General features: G+C 43.3%; 1 protein-coding gene across 4 annotated transcripts in view; it reads right to left on the bottom strand.

Moving 5' to 3' along the window:
• LOC117968264 (uncharacterized) overlaps window positions 1-20596 on the bottom strand; it is a 32036-nt gene extending 11440 nt beyond the window's left edge. The window contains exons 1-9 of one of the 4 annotated variants that reach the window (XM_059008072.1): window positions 20362-20595; window positions 15602-16432; window positions 13586-13796; window positions 12445-12739; window positions 11658-11709; window positions 10512-11342; window positions 8587-8797; window positions 6324-6619; window positions 5546-5711 (exon numbers count right to left, since the gene is read on the bottom strand). In XM_059008072.1, coding sequence (XP_058864055.1) covers window positions 6325-6619; window positions 8587-8797; window positions 10512-11342; window positions 11658-11709; window positions 12445-12739; window positions 13586-13796; window positions 15602-16432; window positions 20362-20431 — 2796 coding nt within the window. In that variant the 5' untranslated portion in view covers window positions 20432-20595 and the 3' untranslated portion in view covers window positions 5546-5711; window position 6324. Of the gene's footprint in view, window positions 1-5545; window positions 5712-6323; window positions 6620-8586; window positions 8798-10511; window positions 11343-11657; window positions 11710-12444; window positions 12740-13585; window positions 13797-15601; window positions 16433-20361 lie in introns of those variants that run through there. The other 3 variants (XM_059008069.1, XM_059008071.1, XM_059008070.1) reach the window with 3 other exon arrangements.
• Between the last annotated feature and the right edge of the window lie 848 nt (window positions 20597-21444).

Raw genomic sequence — 21444 nt, 5'->3', positions numbered from 1 at the left:
CGTACAGGACGTCTATGCTTTCAAGGGCGATCCTCTTCCGTTTCAGCCCAGCCTCTATGCCAACGAGAAGAGGGGCGACAGCCACCGAAGTCCCATCTGGAGTCAAGACCACCCCTCCCTCCCTGGCCCCCGAGACCTCGTGGTGAAGGAGGCTGCTGATGAAGTGTGTTTGATCCTGGCTCAGCTCTGAAGGCTCAGGCTTGCGGTCGCTCCTCGTCCCGTCTCCCAGCAGGAGTCGAAGGTACGCGCTGTCATAGTGTCCCGCTGAGCGTAGGAGCTCCACAGCATCGAGGATCTCCAGCTCTGGGCTCAAACGCTCCAGGTCCTCCACGATTCGGATTACGTCATCCATGTGGAAGGAGAACGCACCTGGGAAAAGGGGGAAGGTGTGTTTTACATTGTAGTTCGTAAAGTAGCTTCTGTAAGATTATGGGACCACAAAGGGTGCCTGCACCGTTTAATGATTTCAGAATAGGTGCCGATGGTGTAGGAAGAAAGAAGGAAGCAAAGCAAAGACAGTCAGTCCGCATTCAAATATATAAGCAGTAAGTCTAACACTGAGAATGGACATCACCCCAGATTCTAGGCGGGAGCACAGGTGACGGGCGTCTGTCCTTCAATCGGTAGGTAGCTTCGGAAAAGGTCAGATAGCTCTGTGTTTTTTCTTCAAAGTCTGAGTCTCTCGGTTTCGCTAGCTCTGTTCTTTATCTCTCCACTCTCTGTCTTAGTTGCGTCACCCCCCCCCCCCACTACCCCACTATAATGATGGATTGTCTGGGAAGAAGCAGCAGCCGGCAATGGGTTGTGCTGATCTTTCAGTTATCTCTCCGGATTTACATTCCCATTACCTTCAGTGTGTTTTGGCTTATCGTGACTTGGCATGCAGTCAGTAACTCCTTTATCTTACCAAGAACAGGTGCTACCTCTCTTGAAGGTTCTCAGACATTAAATGCATAAAAACAAGTTCTCAGCAAGACAGGGTTAGGCAATTAAATGAGTATTATAGTAGTGTATTAAAATATTAAAATGATTAAAAGTACTGGACGTTATTTAGTAATTACTCAATCCATAACTTCCATAATCATAATCGACTTAAGCCTTAGATGTTTGTCTAGTTGATTTAGGTTGTTATACTTTCACCTTACTCAGATATACTGTATATATCTATCTTTTTATATAGTTTGTGTCCAGGTGCTTTTGACCTGGGTTCAGGAGCTGCCAGGTTTACCAGAAATATCTAAAATCCAGCAGTGATTTCTCAAGATGTGTCATTTATATCCTTTGTATACCTACCTGCATGAAAACCTCTGGGGGTGAGAATTTCAATTTTCTGTCAGTAATCAGTGATATAGAAAGAATAGGCACCAGTGTGTGAAAATGTTAGACCACTTTGTGCTTTAATTATAAACTACTTCTAAAAAGTCTCCTGCATTTTACCATGTGTGACTATGTGTTCCTTTTCTCTTACTATTTTAAATGATTTGCAAAGGTGGCCTTTTAAAGTCATCAATTAAATTAGATAATCACTAATTACCTAGATTTCCAGTTCCAGTGGTTTGATTTCATATGCATAACAAATCAAAACTACAGAAGCAATGGGGTGTTTGAATAAATCTGCACGCTACTGTAAATAAATGACACACTTTATTTTAACATTGATTCTTATTTTTCATCTCTGGTCCAATACGGCTATCATAACAATTTTCAACCACAGATGTGTGTAACACAGGCTGGATCAGTCACAGTGTCTGTATAGCTGTACGAGCAGCTCTATCTTGTGAACAGCTAGTATGAATCAAGTTTAATTTTGTATTGCTGGCTGGTGAAATGGACGCCGCTTGCTTTTACACGTTGTCTTAATATTTTTTATCCTCAAGACACAACAACAGGACAACTACAGGAAGTATCTAAATCAGTTCTTACCTTCCCATGCTGTACTAAGCGCTTACTCCAGCTGTCGTCTAACGTGAAGGCTCTAGCCAACACATTTGGACTTGAGTTTCCTCATTATCTATGATTAAGGGTTTCTGAAGGTATGGCTGATTTGCTGTAGTTAGTCTGCTTGGCTATATATGTTTGTAAACTAGTATGCTTGCCTATATTTTTCTACAGTGCTGTCATTTTACCATGGTCTATATAAAGAAAATACGTCTGTGTGTGTGCATGTGTGTGTGTGTGTGTGTGTGTGTGTGTGTGTGTGTGTGCGTGTGTGCTGGTTTGTGTATTTTAGAGCACCTATATTCTACAGCACCTAAGTTTGGTTTGTGCAGTATCTTACCTTCATTGCCATGCGTGCCACACCAAGTCATGAAAACGAGCAGAACCGATATGAGAAGAACTTTTGCCATCTTGCACCACAGCTGAGTGAGACATGCAGAGCCTCTGTCTGTCCTTCTGCCAGTCCTGCCTTTTATAGCACAGCGGATGCAGACTTCCTCCAGATAAGCGGAGTCTCATTTGAAGGCTCTGCGGTGGTCTCGTCTGGTAGGATCAGACACATGTTGTGTTCTGTGGGAATTTCCAAACTCGTTCCACTCCTCTGTTGGTCACTCGCAGTCAAGGACTCGGTGTTTACTGATTCAGCTGAATAAATAACAAAAGAGCATCAGAGTGCGCAGTGCAGCACTGCAGCTGTAGTTACAAAAAAATAAAAAGATCACAAACAAGAGGAGGCCATTCAGGTCTCACTATTCTTTCCAATGCTTGCCTACGCTTCACAGCGCTTTCGCTAGGCTTTATTACTTTGCTATGGTTTTACTAAACGTTTCTAAGGGCAGGCTTGAGATCCACAGTTTTAGTTTGGCAGATGGTTTGTCTTTTTTAATGGTCCCTCCACTTGGGTGTGATGCACTGGGGTTCACTAACCTCAGTGTCCTAGATCAATTCTCTAGAACCTTGACAAGTCTCCTTATCTGTTTTTCCCAGGGTCACCACTGTAATTCAGAATCTGTTCTCAGTTGGTCAGCTATGATTGTTAAATAAGGGCACTTTCACACCCAGTTCACTTTCAAGTGAGGCGAATCGTGGTTCACTTGCAAACAGGCTAATTTTTTTCAGGTTTGCTTTGTTTCGTTTCACAGCAGAAAAATTCAAGCGAAATTTGCTTTGCTTTTAAAGTGCATTGAGATTTGCTTGTTTGGTTCACTTGCAGCTTCATCCAGACTAGAGTTCTATTGGTTTCACATTGCACTTTCCAAACGCACTCGGCTCTCTCGCTGATTACTAGAGCAGAAGTTCTCCCTGGAAAAAACCCTTTTCCATCATGCCCAACATGGAGAATACTTTACATGATGTGCTGTTGTCCGTGTTCTTTTGCTTTATTTGCCAAAATCATTGCTGAAGAAACGGAACATGCTGAAAGAGGGTCAAGTATTTGTCGGAAAAACACAGTTCTTTTGGAGGAAATGCGCGAGTGACATCTGGTAAATATTACAGTCGTGTGCCTTTTATCATGCCTTATTGACCACTGTGTCTTTCTACCACGATTATGAAAAAGATTTACATATTGTACATTCAAGCAACTGGGATTTAGCTGCTATTGATACTACTACTACTACTACTACTACTACTACTACTACTACTAATAATAATAATAATAATAATAATAATACTAATAAGAGCTGGTTTTCTAAACTCAAGTGAAGCAGTGCAAATGCACCTCTTTGTCTTGGCTCAATGTTTTCCCTGTGAGAGTACATTATATGGCACAATTATAATGAAGTCAGACACAATACACGTGCTAAATAATTATTCAATTGACCTTTTATATTTTCCCTCTGACTTTTCTTTGCCTTGTGACAGTTCTGCTGCTACCCTTAAAGAACGCGCATGCTGCACTAGTAAATCACAAACCCTGCTATTAGCGTCATTTGATTGATTAACCCCGGGTTGCGCCCAATCAGTCCCATAGTATTTTTTTTTTTGTGATGTGCTGTTGTGTACATGTGCCATTATGGTGTTCTTGTCTGGTGTGTTTCGTGTCGTTGTATTGTGTGTGTGTGCAATGGCAAGCCCTGCATTGCCTATGTGTTACAGTGGCTAGACACCATAGATATAGAAGGATTCGATCAGACACAACCATGAAAACTCTCCTAGCAGCAGTATGCAAACCAGGCGGCCATATTGCCTAGGCAAGCAACCTCATTCAATTATAATTAGTTACAGCAGAATTGTTTTTCTGAAATTGCCATTACTGTTACAATCCTATTGTGTTCAGAAACAATTCCAGTCACTCCGGATTCACAATCCCATTACCTTCAGTGTGTTTTGGCTTATCGTGACTTGGCATGCAGTCAGTAACTCCTTTATCTTACCAAGAACAGGTGCTACCTCTCTTGAAGGTTCTCAGACATTAAATGCATAAAAACAAGTTCTCAGCAAGACAGGGTTAGGCAATTAAATGAGTATTATAGTAGTGTATTAAAATATTAAAATGATTAAAAGTACTGGACGTTATACCTGACTGGGATTCATTTTGCAATTACTCAATGACTCAATGACTTCAATGATTATGCTGCAGTAAATACAATTATAATTACAAATGTGCTAAAAAGTAAACATAACACTCGTTAACATGTTTACTCTTATTTGAAATAACCCAGCAGCAATCACAGGTACAAATACAGAAACCTACTAGCTAACTTTTATTTAATTTTTTTTTCAATCAAATGGGGTCAGAAAAAGTGGTTGAAAATGATGATAAAATGACAAATTCATGTGTAATTGAACTGTAATTGATCAGTGATGTGGTATAATTACAATTACGCAGGTGTGCCAAATTCAATTACAATTACATTGTAATTAGAATGAGTTATGAATTACACAATCACAATTGTAATTGAGGCCAGTGAAAATCACTTCTATAACTGCTAAATGCGAATCATGTTAACCAGTGATATTATCAGAAGCATTGACCCCATTCACCGTTATATTGTGCCCCAGACATTTCAATGGGGTGATGCTGAGCAGAGACATTGACAGGGGTGACATTGAGCAGATTGTCTTTATACAAGACCTGCCAATGGGCATAGATGTGAAACAGGGTTCTGCTTAACCCATTAAGTGCCGTTGTCCTCATTTGAGGACAGGCTAGTTTGTAATGTTTTTAAGCATTTTTAACTGGCATCTACCTGTTATTTTAATTTTCTCTTTAACTATATTGTTATGATAACTTATTCTAATTTTGTTAAATGTAACTGTTAATTCTGGAAATATACTAAGATGCCCATATAAAATAAAAACTGGAGCTTTACATTTCTTTATGTTTTACAAGGTGATCAAGCTCCATTTTCTATGTGTTGAGCTTCATAGCCGGTGTGAAATTTCACTGCTCTGAATACGGGCACGTCTGACTTGACTGCCCTCAAAACAGGATGCTGGGAATATATGCTGTAAATATACCTGTCATTTTACACCTCTAAAAGATTGAAAAATTTTAGAACGGTAGCATACTGAATTAGATATATCAAATTACATGAATACAGCTTATTTGTTCGAAAGTTTTGTTTGGTACTTAATGGGTTAAAACATTTTACAATCTAGTACCTTTTACAGGTTAATAAAACTTTATTTATATTTGACACTGTATATTCTGTTGGTATTTGAGTTCCACTGTCGTTATCATTCAAATGAAACAAGTGCATTTAATAAACAAAACACAGCTGCTTGCATGGAACCGATTCAAAGGGCCTTCTTTCTGGTGCTTGGACTTCCTGTAAAATAAAATAAAAAAAAACATTTAACATGAATTTAAGACACACGCAGACGACAGAGTATCCACATGTTGCATTTTATTGCTGAAGTGCAGTATTTTGGATAACGTAGTGGAATGCATTGACACAGCAGTACTGGTTCTGTCAAATTAATACCACATCCCTAATAATGCAATATCACAAATGATCCCCTATGTTAGTAAACTTGGCTCTGGCTCTCCTCGCCGCGCTGCAGTGAACCCTGCTGGTCAGGCTCCCATTGAGCTCAAAGGAGGATGGCTTCACCAAGCGTGCGGTGCAGCGGGCACGCCTCGTCCCCGACTTCACCGTGCACGGGCCTTTGTCCTCCGGAGCTTGGTAGTTCGCTGGCATCCGCTGTCGAGTTCCTGGGTAAAAAAACGAAACTGGCTCGATCTTGGGATCAGAGGACGCCCACTGAACCTTCGGGTGTCCTGAGCCATGTGGGGAATTGCTGCGGTGATGGGCAAACGATTGGGCATTCCAAATTGGGAGAAAATCGGGGGGGGTGGGGGGGGAAATAATTGAACACAAAAAATTTAGAAAAAATAAATAAAAATAATTTTGCAGATAAAGTATTGTAAATGCTCGTACCTTAATGCTTCCACGTCGTTATCTCGGAGTGGAGCGCGTCCCCGGGGCAGGAGGTGCCCTTCACGACCTGTCGGTGCCCGTGCACGGTGAAGTCGGGGACGAGGCGCGCCCCCTGCACCGCGCACTTGGTGAAGCTGTCCCTGACGAGGGCGAGCACTGAGGCGTCCGGGAGGACAGAGGTGAAGTCGCCAATGAAGCTCACGCCGTAGCCTTTGGAGTTGTGCATTTTGGTGTGGGCGCCGCGCCACTCCCACCCGCGACCCTCGTACAGGTAGCCGTCAGAACCCGCAACAAAGCTGCAGGTAAAAAACGATCACATTTACCATGCAAAAACTAAAACTAATATTTGCAATATTTAAACGCAGCACCTTTAGAATACTGCTGTAGAGTTAGAAATGAACTAAAGAAGGGATCATATTAAAAATCAAGTTGTGTGTTTGTCATGTGAGGAGAAGAGAGAGGTCTAACCTTGTGTACTTTAGTTGAACCAAGAAAAGGCGCCCTGCTAACACAGGAAATACTACTGTTGAATACAGTCAGAAATTCATGGAATTTCAGGTGGTAAGAATGTGGTAATGTAAATCACAAGAGTGTTAATAATAACGTATAAGAAAGATGAGAAACTGGGTCAGTCTTATGATGTCTTAATATAGGGTGATCAGCTGCTGAGAAGCAGGAGCGTGGACGATACACTAGCCAATTAGCCACATAAGGGCATCGCCGGAGTTAAGATGCATATATAAACCGGTCCAATATACAATTCTTTGGGCTCTTTCTGGACTGAGACGACATCCTCCAAATCCTGACCTGTGAGAATGGCTCCCGGTTCAGGTCGGCATCGCGCACCTATCCTGACCTGTGAGAATGCCTCCCGGTTCAGGTAGGTATCGCGCACCTATCCTGACCTGTGAGAATGGCTCCCAGTTCAGGTCGGCATTGCGCACCTATCCTGACCTGTGAGAATGGCTCCCGGTTCAGGTAGGTATCGCGCACCTATCCTGACCTGTGAGAATGCCTCCCGGTTCAGGTCGGTATCGCGCACCTATCCTGACCTGTGAGAACACCTCCGGCTCAGGTCGGCATCGCGCACCTATCCTGACCTGTGAGAATGGCTCCCGGCTCAGGTCGGCATTGCGCACCTATCCTGACCTGTGAGAATGGGTCCCGGTTCAGGTAGGTATTGCGCACCTATCCTGTAACCGTTGAAAACTACCTGACTAGTATATTGCGGCTGGGAGTATATTTTGCAATAACTGTGTTGTTTGTGTTTTATCAATAACCAATGGATATTAACTTTTAATAAAATAAAATTTGATTGTTAACATTTACCATTGTTCAAGATTTGTCATTGATATTTAATAATTCACATAAAATAACTATGAATTAATATAAAACTTGGGAACTATAAATAAATAATACCACCACAATGCCCTAAAATTCATGTTTTTTTGTTTTTGTTTTTTTTGCAAACTGCATTATACTCCGATTTCTTTTACATATGTGTTTCCTTTGACGATAGCAACAGGAATACTTGTTAGGCTTATCTCTGTTGCTATTATTGCATGTGAGATTGTTGCACACCAGTATTTATAAGTAGCTGTACCATATACAATAGCATGCATCCTAAATATTTAAAAACTCATCTACTGATGTAAAACCTTTTTACACAAGAACCTTATTGGTGTCAGGGGGACTACCATTAGCAGTGTAGGTAGTGCATCTTGCAGAGTTTGTTTTTCACATTTCTCTTAGCTTTCTTTAAAGACACTTCTATTTGCCAGACTGGAATTTGTTTTATCTGTGGGGCCCCATCCAAAAAGTTCACTGGCAAGTTATTATAATGAAATCCTGCTTTATGTTAATTAGCCACGTGCTTTTCGAATGCTCTGTATTCCAACACAGAAGCACACAAAATACTTCTGTATCTAATTTTTTTCTATCTTAAAAGAAAAGTGTATTATGTACTGCTTACTACTATAGTATATGTGCAATAATGTGTAATAATACCCAGTTGAAAGCTATTGTTTTTTTTTATTAATATACCAGTTTTTATTTTCTTGAAAAGGCTCCCCTAACAGTGCCGTTAGTTTAGTGCAGGTAGTAAAAATGTAAACGTGGCAGCCTTAATAATGAGTAATAAACAGTATGGATATCAGCTTGTGTCTTAGCCACCCTGTACCATATCCTCTATGTATTACAAATGAAAGTGAAGACCTGAACCAACACAAACGCTCTCCCTACGGCTCCCCTGGTGGTTGCTGACCTGTATCCGATGTCGTGCCAGCCGCGGTCCTCCTGGTGGAAGCGCTGCATGCTCCTCATGTCGGCAGCGCACTGGCTGAAGCTTGTGCAGGGCTGGGCTGGCTGGTGAGTGTGGTGGATGTACAGGAAGCTCAGGGGCAGCGTCAGGTTTGTGGGGGTACCCCGGTACGGCTGAGCCCCCCACATACATCGTGGGATCACCGGGGGGCAGTCTGCAAGGTTCAAGAGATATCTATCTGTGTATTATCTGCATTTTCCTGATATTCGATTCTTCCCTGGTTGTGTGTGTTGCATGAATTCGTGCTTTGCTATGAGTTTGCAAAGATTTCTACAGCATGGTCGCGCAAGTAGGAGCAAGCGCTTATGTAATGGGATTGCACTTTTACACAAGATAGGCGCGCGGTCTTGTATGAAGAACTAAGCTACTGGATAGTAATAGTAACCCTTATAAAAGTTTATTATAGTAAAAGCATAGCAAAGTGTAATAAAGCACAGTGAGAGCATGGTAACGCATAGGCAAGCATTGTAAAGAATAGCGAGGTATGGTAACATGGCAACCCAGGGTAAACTATGGTTTACCCTGGGTTGCCTGACCTGTGAGAACGCATGGGAAAACTGCAAAAATACAGTGTGAAAATACTGTAGTAAACGTATGGTGATACATAAATCAATGATGGTGAATGTTAGGCAGAATAATAAAGTTTAGGGAAGCAAGGGAGGGCATTGTGACATGTTAATATCTCTATGTATTTTATAATGCATGCCTCTTTTTTCAAAGTTTTGGCAGGGCAACTTCTCGAACTCCATAGAGTTCACAAAATTTCTAAAATATGTAAGTAAAAAATAATTTGTGAAGGGGTTCTAGCAGAGGCTAAAGGCCGATACACACAAGATGATGCGATTTTTCATCGGACGACAAGTTACGGCGTCTACAAACCCGACACGATGCGACAAGCGAATGTGTTGTACGACACACTGCATCACGACAAAAAAAAACCAAAACATATATTTTTGATACGAGCCGCTCACACTGCCTGCGATGCAACGGGCGACACTGTAGAGACACTGAAGCGATGAGAAGAAAATGGGATTGGTGTCTATTTTTGCAATTTTGTCGCGCGGCAGATAGGGGATTGACCAATGAGGAACAGCTTCTCTTGCACACAAAAATGATGAGGGAGAACATCTGGCCGTCCATTTCCAGTGAACTGGATATAGCTGGTGTGTATGATTCGTTTACCTTTACTGAAATAAGTATTCTGAAAAGCTATTATGTATTTTACATTTTTATGAGCTGTATAACAGGACTGTCATACTGTCATCCCAGCTGATGATACAATCAGGAGAGTCGCCTATCACATCGCGAGTGCCTGTCACCACTGGTCTGAAGGTAGTGTTGCAGCGAAAGGACCCATTTTATCGCAGGACAAATCGTATTGCGTCGAGTGTGTGGAGACCTTTACTTTCGCAACAACATGACCAGACACGCCTGAAGCGACACAGACACGATGCGACAGATTTGAAAACTGCCAGAATTATAAAACTATTCAAAATTGCTGTTGACAAAACTGATCAAGACTGCTACGTATTTGTTAACATGATGTGGAAATTATGAGTGTCTTCTCTGATAGTATTTCCTCATATATGGCAATAAATCACACACACCAGGCTTATCCAGTTCCTCCCACATACTGTGATTCATCTCTGTATTTCTATAATTGTGATGATCTTTGTAATAAAGTTTTTTCAACGGTAAATATTCTTTTTTCCTCTGTCATTTTGAAACTGTTCTGGAATTTCTCAATTCCCTAGTTTTTGCATGAAGAAATCGTACAAAAATAGGATTCAATCCTATTCAACATTTTCGCTTGTCGCGGCCTTAAGTGAATGTTTGGAAAACCATGATAAGGAGCCATCTTCACTTACCAAGGTACCTCTGCTGGAAATCCTGCAGCCCTTCTCTCATGATCCCCTCGATGTCTTTCAGGGGCGGCAGGCTGCTGAGCTCCTGGTACAGAATAAGGGACTTCACTGTCTGTTCCTGCAGGACCGGCATACTGACCAGCGCTGCGAAATTCCTTCGTCTAAAACGACTCTGCAGTCCAGGAGAGCTTCCTGCTGCTGCCTCAGCCCCGTACTGATAATACCTCTTCAGCAGGGCACTCAGTATGGTGGGCTTGCCGTTTTTCGAAAGCTGGTCCCCCAAAATCACGCCATCCAGTGCTCCGTTAATAAGCGCATCGGTGGCTGGAGAAGGGTCCCCCATCAGGGTAAAAACCCAGGGCGTCTTCACGTCATCCCAGCAGCCGTCCGGCCCCAGACGCTCGCTGTTCTGCCTCCTGTGGTGACCGATGAAGGACAAGGCTAAATTTTTCGCCAGGGACGCTGCATACAGGACGTCTACGCTTTCAAGGGCAAGCCTCTTCCGTTTCAGCCCGGCCTCTATGCCAACGAGAAGAGGGCTGACTGCCACCGAAGTGCCATCTGGAGTCAAGACCACCCCTCCCTCCCTGGCCCCCGAGACCTTGTGGTGAAGGAGGCTACTGATGAAGTGTGTTTGATCCTGGCTCAGCTCTGAAGGCGCAGGCCTGCGGTCGCTCCTCGTCCCGTCTCCCAGCAGGAGTCGAAGGTACGTGCTGTCGTAGTGTCCTGCTGAGCGTAGGAGCTCCACAGCATCGAGGATCTCCAGCTCTGGGCTCAAACGCTCCAGGTCCTCCACGATTCGGATTACGTCATCCATGTGGAAGGAGAACACACCTGGGAAAAGGGGGAAGGTGTGTTTTACATGTAGTTTGTAAAGTTGCTTCTTACTTTATATGCATCAAATTACATAAATACAGCTTGTGTTCTTATTTTGTCAAAGAAAAATTAATTTAGTACTTAATGTGTTAGAACCTTTTACAATTGAGTACCTTTTACAAGTTAATATAGCCTTTATTTTACACTGTATATTCTGTTGGTATTTGTGTTTCACTACCGTTATCATTCAAATGAAACAAGTGCATTTAATAAATGTAACACACAGCTGCTTGCATAAATCTGCTTTAAAAAATATATATTATTTGACTGAACTTTTATTCTGTTTTTCGAATTCAAAGGGCTTTCTTCCTGGTGCTTGGACTTCCTGTAAAATAAAATACAAAAAAAGAGTTAAACAGGAATTTAAGACACACGCAGATGACAGAGTTGTTCACATGTTGCAATTTATTGCAGAAGTGCAGTACTTTGTTCAACACAGTGCAATGCAATATTTACAATAGCATTGTGGACAGCAGTACTGGTTCCACATCCCTAATAATGCAATTCTTTAAAATATCACAAATAATCTCTTTTTTAAGCCTATGTCAGTAAACTCCAAATATGAAAAGACAGGGAACTATGGTATGTTTGTTCATCATGTTTGCAACTAAATTACAAAAGGCACTGAAAGTAATTTAAGTGGGTGAAGTAGGCTGGTCTTCACTGGAGTCTCCGAAGGGAGAATCGCATTGGCTCTGGCGCTTCCGTGGGTCAGGGAGGCAAAACCGTCGGGGACTGTTTCTCCTCATCGCGCTACAGCGAACCCTGCTGGTCAGGCGCCCAGTGAGCTGAAAGGAGGACACTCTCAGGGCTGGCCTTCGTCCTCCAGACGTCAGTAGCTCGCTGACATCCATTCTCGAGTTCCTGAGTTGAAAAGGAAGCTGGCTCGGTCGTGGGATCGGAGGATGCCCACTGAACCTTCGGGTCTCCTGAGCCATGTGGGGAATTTCTGCAGTGAGGGGAAAGGTGATTGGGCATTCCAAATTGGGAGAGCATTGGGAGGGAAAATAATAATTGGACACACTAAATGTGTAGTTTCAGGTATTCTGGAAGCTCGTACCTTGAAGTGCTTCCACGTCGTTATCTCGGAGTAGAGCGCGTCCCCGGGGCTGGAGGTGTTCACGATCTGCCGGTGCCCATGCACGGTGAAGTCGGGGACGAGGCGCGCCCCCTGCACTGCGCACTTGATGAAGCTGTCCCTGACGAGGGCGAGCGCTGAGGCGTCCGGGAGGACAGAGGTGAAGTCGCCGATGAAGCTCACGCCGTAGCCTTTGGAGTTGTGCCCTCTGGTGTGGGCACCTTGCCACTCCCACCCGCGACCCTCGTACAGGTAGCCGTCAGAACCCGCAACAAAGCTGCAGGTAGAAAACGATCACATTTACCGAGCAACAACTAAAGCTTATATTTGCAAGTAGTGAAGAAGGGTTAATAGGACTTATTCTGGACTGAGACGGCATCCTCCAAATCCTGACCTGTGAGAATGCCTCCCGGTTCAGGTAGGTATTGCGCACCTATCCTGACCTGTGAGAATGCCTCCCGGTTCAGGTAGGTATTGCGCACCTATCCTGACCTGTGAGAATGGCTCCCGGTTCAGGTAGGTATTGCGCACCTATCCTATAACCGTTTAAAACTAGCTGACTAGTATGTATAGGTAGCTGCTCTGACCTCTATGGAGTGGATATTAGTTTGTATCGTTAAGCCCTGCTGAGTTGAACGTGTGTGTGGAATATTGGGTTTGCAAGGAGGGGGTTAAATTTCTCCCTGTCAAAACATGTGGGAATGTGGCTAGAGCCGAAAATTGAATAACAGGTATATAAAATAGGTGGTCACGGGTGGTAATAGAGAATTAATGCTGGTGATAGAGGTGGAGGTCCATGTTTGGCGTTACCGTGCTATGTTGTTTCGTCCTGTGTGTGTGAGTTTTTGTAGACCCTTTTGTTTTGGCCCTTGTGCTGTTTACTTTGTTAAGTGTGGCTTGTTTAGTGTTTTGTCCGTGTTATTTTTTGTAATAAAGAGTGCATTAAACCTGCAGCTTTCTGTGTCTGAGTCTCTCTCTCCCTGCAAATGCCATCTGGGCTGTGGCGCTGCCGCTCCACAATCATATAACACCCTGTACCATATTCTCTTTGTATTACAAATGAAAGTGAAGACCTGAACCAACACAAACGCTCTCCCTACGGCTCCCCCTGGTGGTTGCTGACCTGTATCCGATGTCGTCCCAGCCGCGGTCCTCCTGGTGGAAGCGCTGCATGCTCCTCATGTCGGCAGCGCACTGGCTGAAGCTTGTGCAGGGCTGGGCTGGCTGGTGAGTGTGGTGGATGTACAGGAAGCTCAGGGGCAGCGTCAGGTTTGTGGGGGTACCCCGGTACGGCTGAGCCCCCCACATACATCGTGGGATCACCGGGGGGCAGTCTGCAAGGTTCAAGAGATATCTCTCTGTGTATCATCTGCGTTTTCCTGATATTCGATTCTTCCCTGGTTGTGTGTGTGTTGCATGAATTCGTGCTTTGCTATGAGTTTGCAAAGATTTCTACAGCATGGTCACGCAAGTAGGAGCAAGAGCTTATGTAATGGGATTGCACTTTTACACAAGATAGGCGCGAGGTCTTGTATGCAGAACTAAGCTATTGGATAGTAATAGTAACCCTTATAAAAGTTTATCATAGTAAAAGCATAGCAAAGTGTAGTAAAGATCACAGTGAAAGCAGGGTAAAGCATAGGGGATCATTGTAAAGAATAACAAGGTATGGTAAAGGTTTTGGGTCTGGGAGTAGCTTACCCTCTAATTTTAACACTGAGGGAGTAAAATGTATTTTCAGGGGGTAAAATGCAACATTACCTTGAAGTCATGAGTAATCTCTATAAATATTGTACAATCTTTAATGGTAATGGGGTAGGCATTAAAAAAGAGCCTTCCATTTTAACTGCAATGTTACTTTGAACTGCTGTACAACCACGCATGTGTTCTACGAGGCTCTATCGGCTCAGCACATTTAGAATATTGTGTTCAGTTCTGGTCACCTCATTACAGAAAGGATATTCCTGCTCTAGAAAGAGTGCAAAGAAGAGCAACCAGAATTATCCCGGGTTTAAAAGGTATGTCGTATGCAGACAGGCTAAAAGAATTGCATTTATTCAGTCTTGAACAAAGAAGACTACACGGCGATCTGATTCAAGCATTCAAAATCCTAAAAGGTACAGACAATGTCGACCCAATGGACTTTTTCGACCAGAAAAAAGAAACAAGGACCAGGGGTCACAAATGGAGATTAAATAAAGGGCATTCAGAACAGAAAATAGGGGGCACTTTTTTACACAGAGAATTGTGAGGGTCTGGAACCAACTCCCCAGTAATGTTGTTGAAGCTGACACCCTGGGATCCTTCAAGAAGCTGCTTGATGAGATTCTGGGATCAATAAGCTACTAACAACCAAACGAGCAAGATGGTCCGAATGGCCTCCTCTCATTTGTAAACTTTCTTATGTTCTTATGACTCTGCAAATTTAATTACGTTACTTATGTTTTAACATTGAATTCTTAAACTCAGTGAACATGTTAAAACTTCAATATAAAGCCATACAGATAAATAAAATAAGGAAATGCATTAATTAGTTATGAAACAGTTAGTTTAATATGACAGGCATCTTTTTGTAGCGGTTGCCTCTGACGATGGTTCCAGTTGGATTTGTAGCTGGACTGGGGTGTTTACGCTTCAACCTGTGTAGCTTCGAAATTTTCTTATTCTTACTGTGATTGGCTGCAAAGACAACAGGGCTATTGGATAATGTGTGTTGGTTTGGTTTTTCTTGTGTACGGTTTCCTTGTAACTAAAGACATTGCATTTTGGGAGATGTAGTTGTTAAGGTGTAAAGACGGCAGGTCTGGAGCGCTGCGTGTGGTGATAGATAAGTGAATGATGGTGAATGTTAGGCAGAATAATAAAGTTTAGGGAAGCACTTGGAAGCAAGGCAGGGCATTGTGAAAACCTGGTGTATCAATATTATTCCCTTCAGTCACTGCGTGCATGATTGTGACGTTAATATCTCTATTGTATAATGCATGCCACTTTTTTCAAAGTTTTGGCAGGGCAACTTCTCGAACTCCATGGAGTTCACAAAATTAAAATAAAATGTAATTAAGAAATCATTAGAGAAGGGGTTATAACTGAGGCTAAGTGAATGTGTGGAAAACCATGATAAGGAGCCGTCTTCACTTACCAAGGTACCTCTGCTGGAAATCCTGCAGCCCTTCTCTTACGATCCCCTCGATGTCTCTCAGGGGCAGCAGGCTGCTGATCTCCCGGTACAGAATAAGGGAATTCACTGTCTGCTTCTGCAGGACCGGCATACTGACCAGCGCTGCGAAATTCCTTCGTCTAAAACGACTCTGCAGTCCGGGAGAGCTTCCTGCTGCTGCCTCAGCCCCGTACCGATAATACCTCTTCAGCAGGGCGCTCAGTACGGGGGGCTTGCCCTCTTTCGAAAGCTGGTCCCCCAAAATCACGCCATCCAGCGCTCCGTTAATAAGCGCGTCGGTGGCTGGAGAAGGGTCCCCCATCAGGGTAAAAACCTGGGGCGTCTTCACGTTATCCCAGCAGCCGTCCGGCCCCAGACGCTCGCTGTTCTGCCTCCTGTGGTGACCGACGAAGGACAAGGCTAAATTTTTCGCCAGGGACGCTGCGTACAGGACATCTACTTTTTCAAGGGCAATCCTCTTCCGTTTCAGCCCGGCCTCTATGCCAATGAGAAGAGGGGCGACAGCCACCGAAGTGCCATCTGGAGTCAAGACCACCCCTCCCTCCCTGGCCCCCGAGACCTCATGGTTAAGAAGGCTGCTGATGAAGTGTGTTTGATCCTGGCTCAGCTCTGAAGGCACAGGCTTGCGGTCACCCCTCGTCCCGTCTCCCAGCAGGAGTCGAAGGTACGCGCTGTCGTAGCGTCCCGCTGAGCGTAGGAGCTCCACAGCATCGAGGATCTCCAGCTCCGGGTTCAAACGCTCCAGGTCCTCCACGATTCGGATTACGTCATCCATGTGGAAGGAGAACGCACCTGGGAAAAGGGGGAAGGTGTGTTTCAGATTAAAATTTGTAAAGTAGCTTCAGACTTCACTGTGCTTCATTTTGCAGTCAATAACTTCAATAATCACAATCGACTTGATCCAGGTTAAACAATAAGAAACTCAGACAAGTGTCTGCTAAAGAAGGCACGAGCTGAAACGTTCATCTAATTGATTTAGTTTCTTATACTTTTACCTTACTCAAATATAGATTTTTACCACAGAACAGATTTACCACATGAAATGAATGAGCCGTATCAACTTTGCTTTAACATGATTTCTTATATTCATCTCTGGACCAATACAGCTGTGTGGTATCGCCCCCCGGTCAAGGCTGGTCTGCGCCCTTGAATTAGTAGACTCAGACACTGAAACTGCAGTTTAGCGCTCTCGCGCACTTTTATTATTTAACAAATAAACAAAACACAGGAACAAAATAAATCCTTTAAACAAAACACTCCAAAATACACCCAAGCTGCTGGTGTCTTGGTGTACAGTTACAGAGAGCACAACCTGCTGCTCTCTGCATTCCTTTCTTTCTTTCTTTTGTTCTTTCTTTCTTTCTTTCTTTCTCTCTACTCTGCTGCACGCTCCTACACACTCACCAGACAAACTTTTTTTTTATAGCGCCTTTCACAATAAGTTGCCACAGCGCTTTAACATATGCAGAACATCACATAGCCGAATGCTCTACCACGTGTTTTTCTTGTTAAAATGTTTGGAATGGTTAGATAACCAGCATCCTGGGATTGGAGCAGCCGCCCTGGAACATATGGCGCCAGTAAGTCACTCAGGTAGGATGGAGCCAAGCCTTGTTCTTTTGTTCTTGTATACTATGTGGCCAGGGGTTAATTGCCAATTAATCAATTACCCGCTGGCCACATTCCACACTTTTTTTAACCGTTATAACACACTTTGGCAATTAGACAATTAAACATTTCCCCCAAACCAGTGTACAGTGGGTGACTGTGCAAAGGTGTTCATCTCGGCCCCTAGCCTTTCCTCTACACCTGAGCCAACCACAATAACACACACACACACACACGTGCAAAACCTCCGCTCTGCCACACATCCCCCCCCTCATGTGTGCAACACCTATCGGCCATCCCAAGGCAACCACCTGCACCATGAAGCTCAGCCTGCATTTGCAACAGAGGCCCAGCTTCAATCCAGCAGCAGGAAGATGCATTGCACTAGGAGGCCCATCCATTCTTTTGCACTTACAGTACGGAGAAACAGTTGGTGTTGACTGTCATTCACTTATTTCATTTGTTTTTATGTCTGTGATTAGTATGGATCCTTCTAAATGTGCAATGAGGCGTGTTAGCTGTGGAATGTTCACTGTTGTAAACTCTGAGGACTATCATGATAACTACAGCTGTGACAGCTGGGGCAGCAGTGTGGAGTAGTGGTTAGGGCTCTGGACTCGTGACTGGAGGGTTGTGGGTTCAATCCCCAGTGGGGGACACTGCTGTTGTACCCTTGAGCAAGGTACTTTACCTAGATTGCTCCAGTAAAAACCCAACTGTATAAATGGGGAATTGTATGTAAAATAATGTGATATCTGTATAATGTGAAATAATGTATAATGTGATGTCTTGTAACAATTGTAAGTCGCCCTGGATAAGGGCGTCTAAGAAATAAAAAATAATAATAAATAATAATAATGTGAACAATGGCAATTCATTGTTGTCCTGGAAACCTGAATTGTAGAACATGAACATCAGGTTGTTACACTAAGAGACATAAGTCTACATGAGAAATTCATTGATAAAACCTTTGACGTAGTGTTTGAACAATTTATGGTTGGTCTTGGATTCAGAACTGGATGCTTCAAGAGTGCCACCACCAAGAAGAGTGAAGAAACAGCAGTTATAAGAGAACTGGGTTCCTGTTAGAAGTAAGAGAGCTGGAAGGAGAGTAAAGCCGACAGAAAATAGATCATCAGAACAAATGACATTATGTACCAGATTTATAGCTTTGAGCAATACCGGAAATGATTTAGTCAGCAGTGTTGTGAAAATGCTTTGGATCAGCCTGGTAATACTGAGAAGCGAGTTACAGTTGTGGAGGATTCTGTATTGCACTTTTTGTAGGAAAGACCAGATAAACAAGTCCCTTGTCTGTTTTCCAGGAGCAAAAGTTCTCGATATTGAGTAAAGAGTTGATTTACTCTTGGGAGGCTCTAAAAGAACTTCAGTTGTGTTGGTACACGTAGGGATTCATGATTTACGTGACAAACAGACTGAAGTTTTAAAGAATGAATTCAAACAGTTGTATTGTAAACTGAAGGAAAAACTGCAGGGTAATTTTCTCAGGTAAATACAAAGTTGTAGGTAGGATTTTGGCAATAAATAAGTAGCTTTCAGTATGGTGTGCTCAGGAAAATATTGGCTTAATGACAAATCGGCCAAACTGTTACAGGAAAGATGGGTTGCATTTGAACTGTCATGGCAGGCATACTAGCAGCCAACATTGAAAACCACCTATCCAGGGGATAGAAAGGGAGCAAGTCATAGTTTAGAGGTAGAGACAATCAATGTGGCTTCATGCCAGCATACGCAGCGCTCTAATAGGTTTTTAAATACAGGATAAATAATAATCTGTGTACTATAGAAAATAAACTAGGTGCTGGAGTGGGGGGGGGGGGGGGGGGGGGGATCTAAAGAGGTATTTACAATTGAGGTTAAAGTATCCTACTATCCCCACCACCCGCTGAGTAATCACAGAGGTGTGTGCTACAGCAATCAAATTACTATTCTCCCTGCTCAATCACATGGTCTTGACTGGACCGATCTACGTCTAGGTTTATTTAATGTCGGGTCTCTGTCTATTAATTAGTGATTTTATTCAGGATTACAACATTGATATTCTCTTTTTAACTGAAACTTGGGTTGGACCGAATGACCACTCTCTGAGTCCTTATCAGTAGATGAGCTGGTTAATACCTACCACACCACCTTGACTGGTGTCTTAGATACTGTAGCGCCAATAAAAACTCAGAGAGCGTCTTTTAAAAAAAGCTCACCGTGGTTTAATGATACAACTCGTAAGATGAAATATGAGGGTCGTAAACTAGAATGGAGATGGCAGGAATCTAAACTGGACGTTCATTACATCGCATGGAAGGGCCAGCTGGTTAAATATAGGAAGGCTCTGGAGTTGGCTTGATCATCATATTATTCTAATTTAATTGAAACAAATTAAAATAATCCTAGATTTCTTTTTGCTACCCTAGACAAATTAATTACCCCCCCCCCCCCCCCCCCCCCCCCCAATAGTCCCTCCCTTGACATTGGCTCCTCTCTTAGCTGCAATGACTTTTTAAACTTTAAAAAAAAAAATACTGGACACCAGAAATCAGATTACACAGCACCTTCTATTAAGGAGGATTCTAGCGCAATATGATCAATAAGAACTGTTCAGGATACTATGGAGGCTTTTTCTTTGATTCATTTACAAGAACTGGCAGCATATGAGATCTACCACATGCTCGCTTGATCCTATTTCTACAAAACGTTTAAAACAAGTTTCTGGTGCTATTAATACCCACATTTAAAAAAATTATAAATGGTTCACTTTTCTCCGGTATCGTTCCCTTAGCACTTAAGGTAGCTGTGTTAAAGCCTATGCTTAAGAAACAGAATTTGGACCCTAAACTCCTCAATAACTGTAGGCCAGTATATATATTTGCAAACTAGTATGCTTGCCTATGCTTTTCTACAGTGCTGTCATTTTACTATGGTCTATATAAATAAAATACGTGTGTGTGTGTGTGTGTGTGTGTGTGTGTGTGTGTGTGTGTGTGTGTGTGTGTGTGTGTGTGTGTGTGTGCGCGCGCGCGCGCGCGTGAGTGCTGGTTTGTGTGTTTTAGAGCACCTATATTCTACAGCACCTAAGTTTGGTTTGTGCAGTATCTTACCTTCATTGCCATGCGTGCCGCACCAAGTCATGAAAACGAGCAGAACAGATATGAGAAGAACTTTTGCCATCTTGCACCACAGCTGAGTGAGACGTGCAGAGCCTCTGTCTGTCCTTCTGCCAGTCCTGCCTTTTATAGCACAGTGGATGCAGACTTCTCCCAGATAAGCAGAGTCTCATGTGAAGGCTCTGCGGTGGTCTCGTCTGGTAGGATCAGACACATGTTGTGTTCTGTGGGAATTTCCTAACTTGTTTTGTTCCACTCCTCTGTTGGTCACTCGCAGTCAAGGACTTTGTTTACTGATTCAGCTGAGTAAATAACAAAGGAGCATCGGAGTGCGCAGTGCAACACTGCAGCTGTAGTTAGAAAAATAAAAAGATCACAAACAAGAGGAGGCCATTCAGGCCATCGGTTCTCTTACCGGATCCCAGTGATTAAAGCATCAGCAGCATGGCTAGGTTACACACTCCATACTCTCACCACTGTCTGTGTGAAGAAGCGCCTCCTGCACTCTGATCTGGAATTGGCTTGGAGCTTCAATCACGTCCCCTATAATCTTGCGTCGTTCTAAATGGAATCTTCGTAACTCAGAACTCTAACCATGAGGGCTCTAGCCAGAACATTTGGACTTGTTTTACCTCATAATCTATGATTGAGGGTTTTTGAGAGTAAGGATGGATTTCTGTAGCTACTCTGCTGTACTATTTGTGAACTTCTGGTGGTTTTTCTTCAATGGACTGGATCTCCACGGCCACAGTGTCCTGTTGGTATTGGGGGGCCAGAAATATAAAACAAAGGGATCATCCCAGCTCAAGTGGACCGAATCCTGGAGAGGCCTCCATTTGTGATTAATGATAATGACGATGATGGTGAAGATGATACATACACCATGTGATGTAGACAGGGGTTCCAGGGGTTCCGGGGGTTCCAGGGGTTCCAGGGGTTCCAGGGGTGGGTGTTGTGTGCAAGCAATCGATCTGCTGTGTTTCTCCATGTAGGCGTTGTCTGATATCTGTCAATTCAACAAGCTCAGCAAATGTACGCAACTCGCTTTACCACCGGCACCCCTTATTAAGGTTTCCT

Source organism: Acipenser ruthenus, chromosome 36 (genome assembly GCF_902713425.1).
Source record: "Acipenser ruthenus chromosome 36, fAciRut3.2 maternal haplotype, whole genome shotgun sequence".
NCBI classification, from domain to species: domain Eukaryota; kingdom Metazoa; phylum Chordata; class Actinopteri; order Acipenseriformes; family Acipenseridae; genus Acipenser; species Acipenser ruthenus.
The sequence above is the reverse complement of the archived record's forward strand: the minus strand, read 5'-3'. Positions and strand labels throughout refer to the sequence as shown.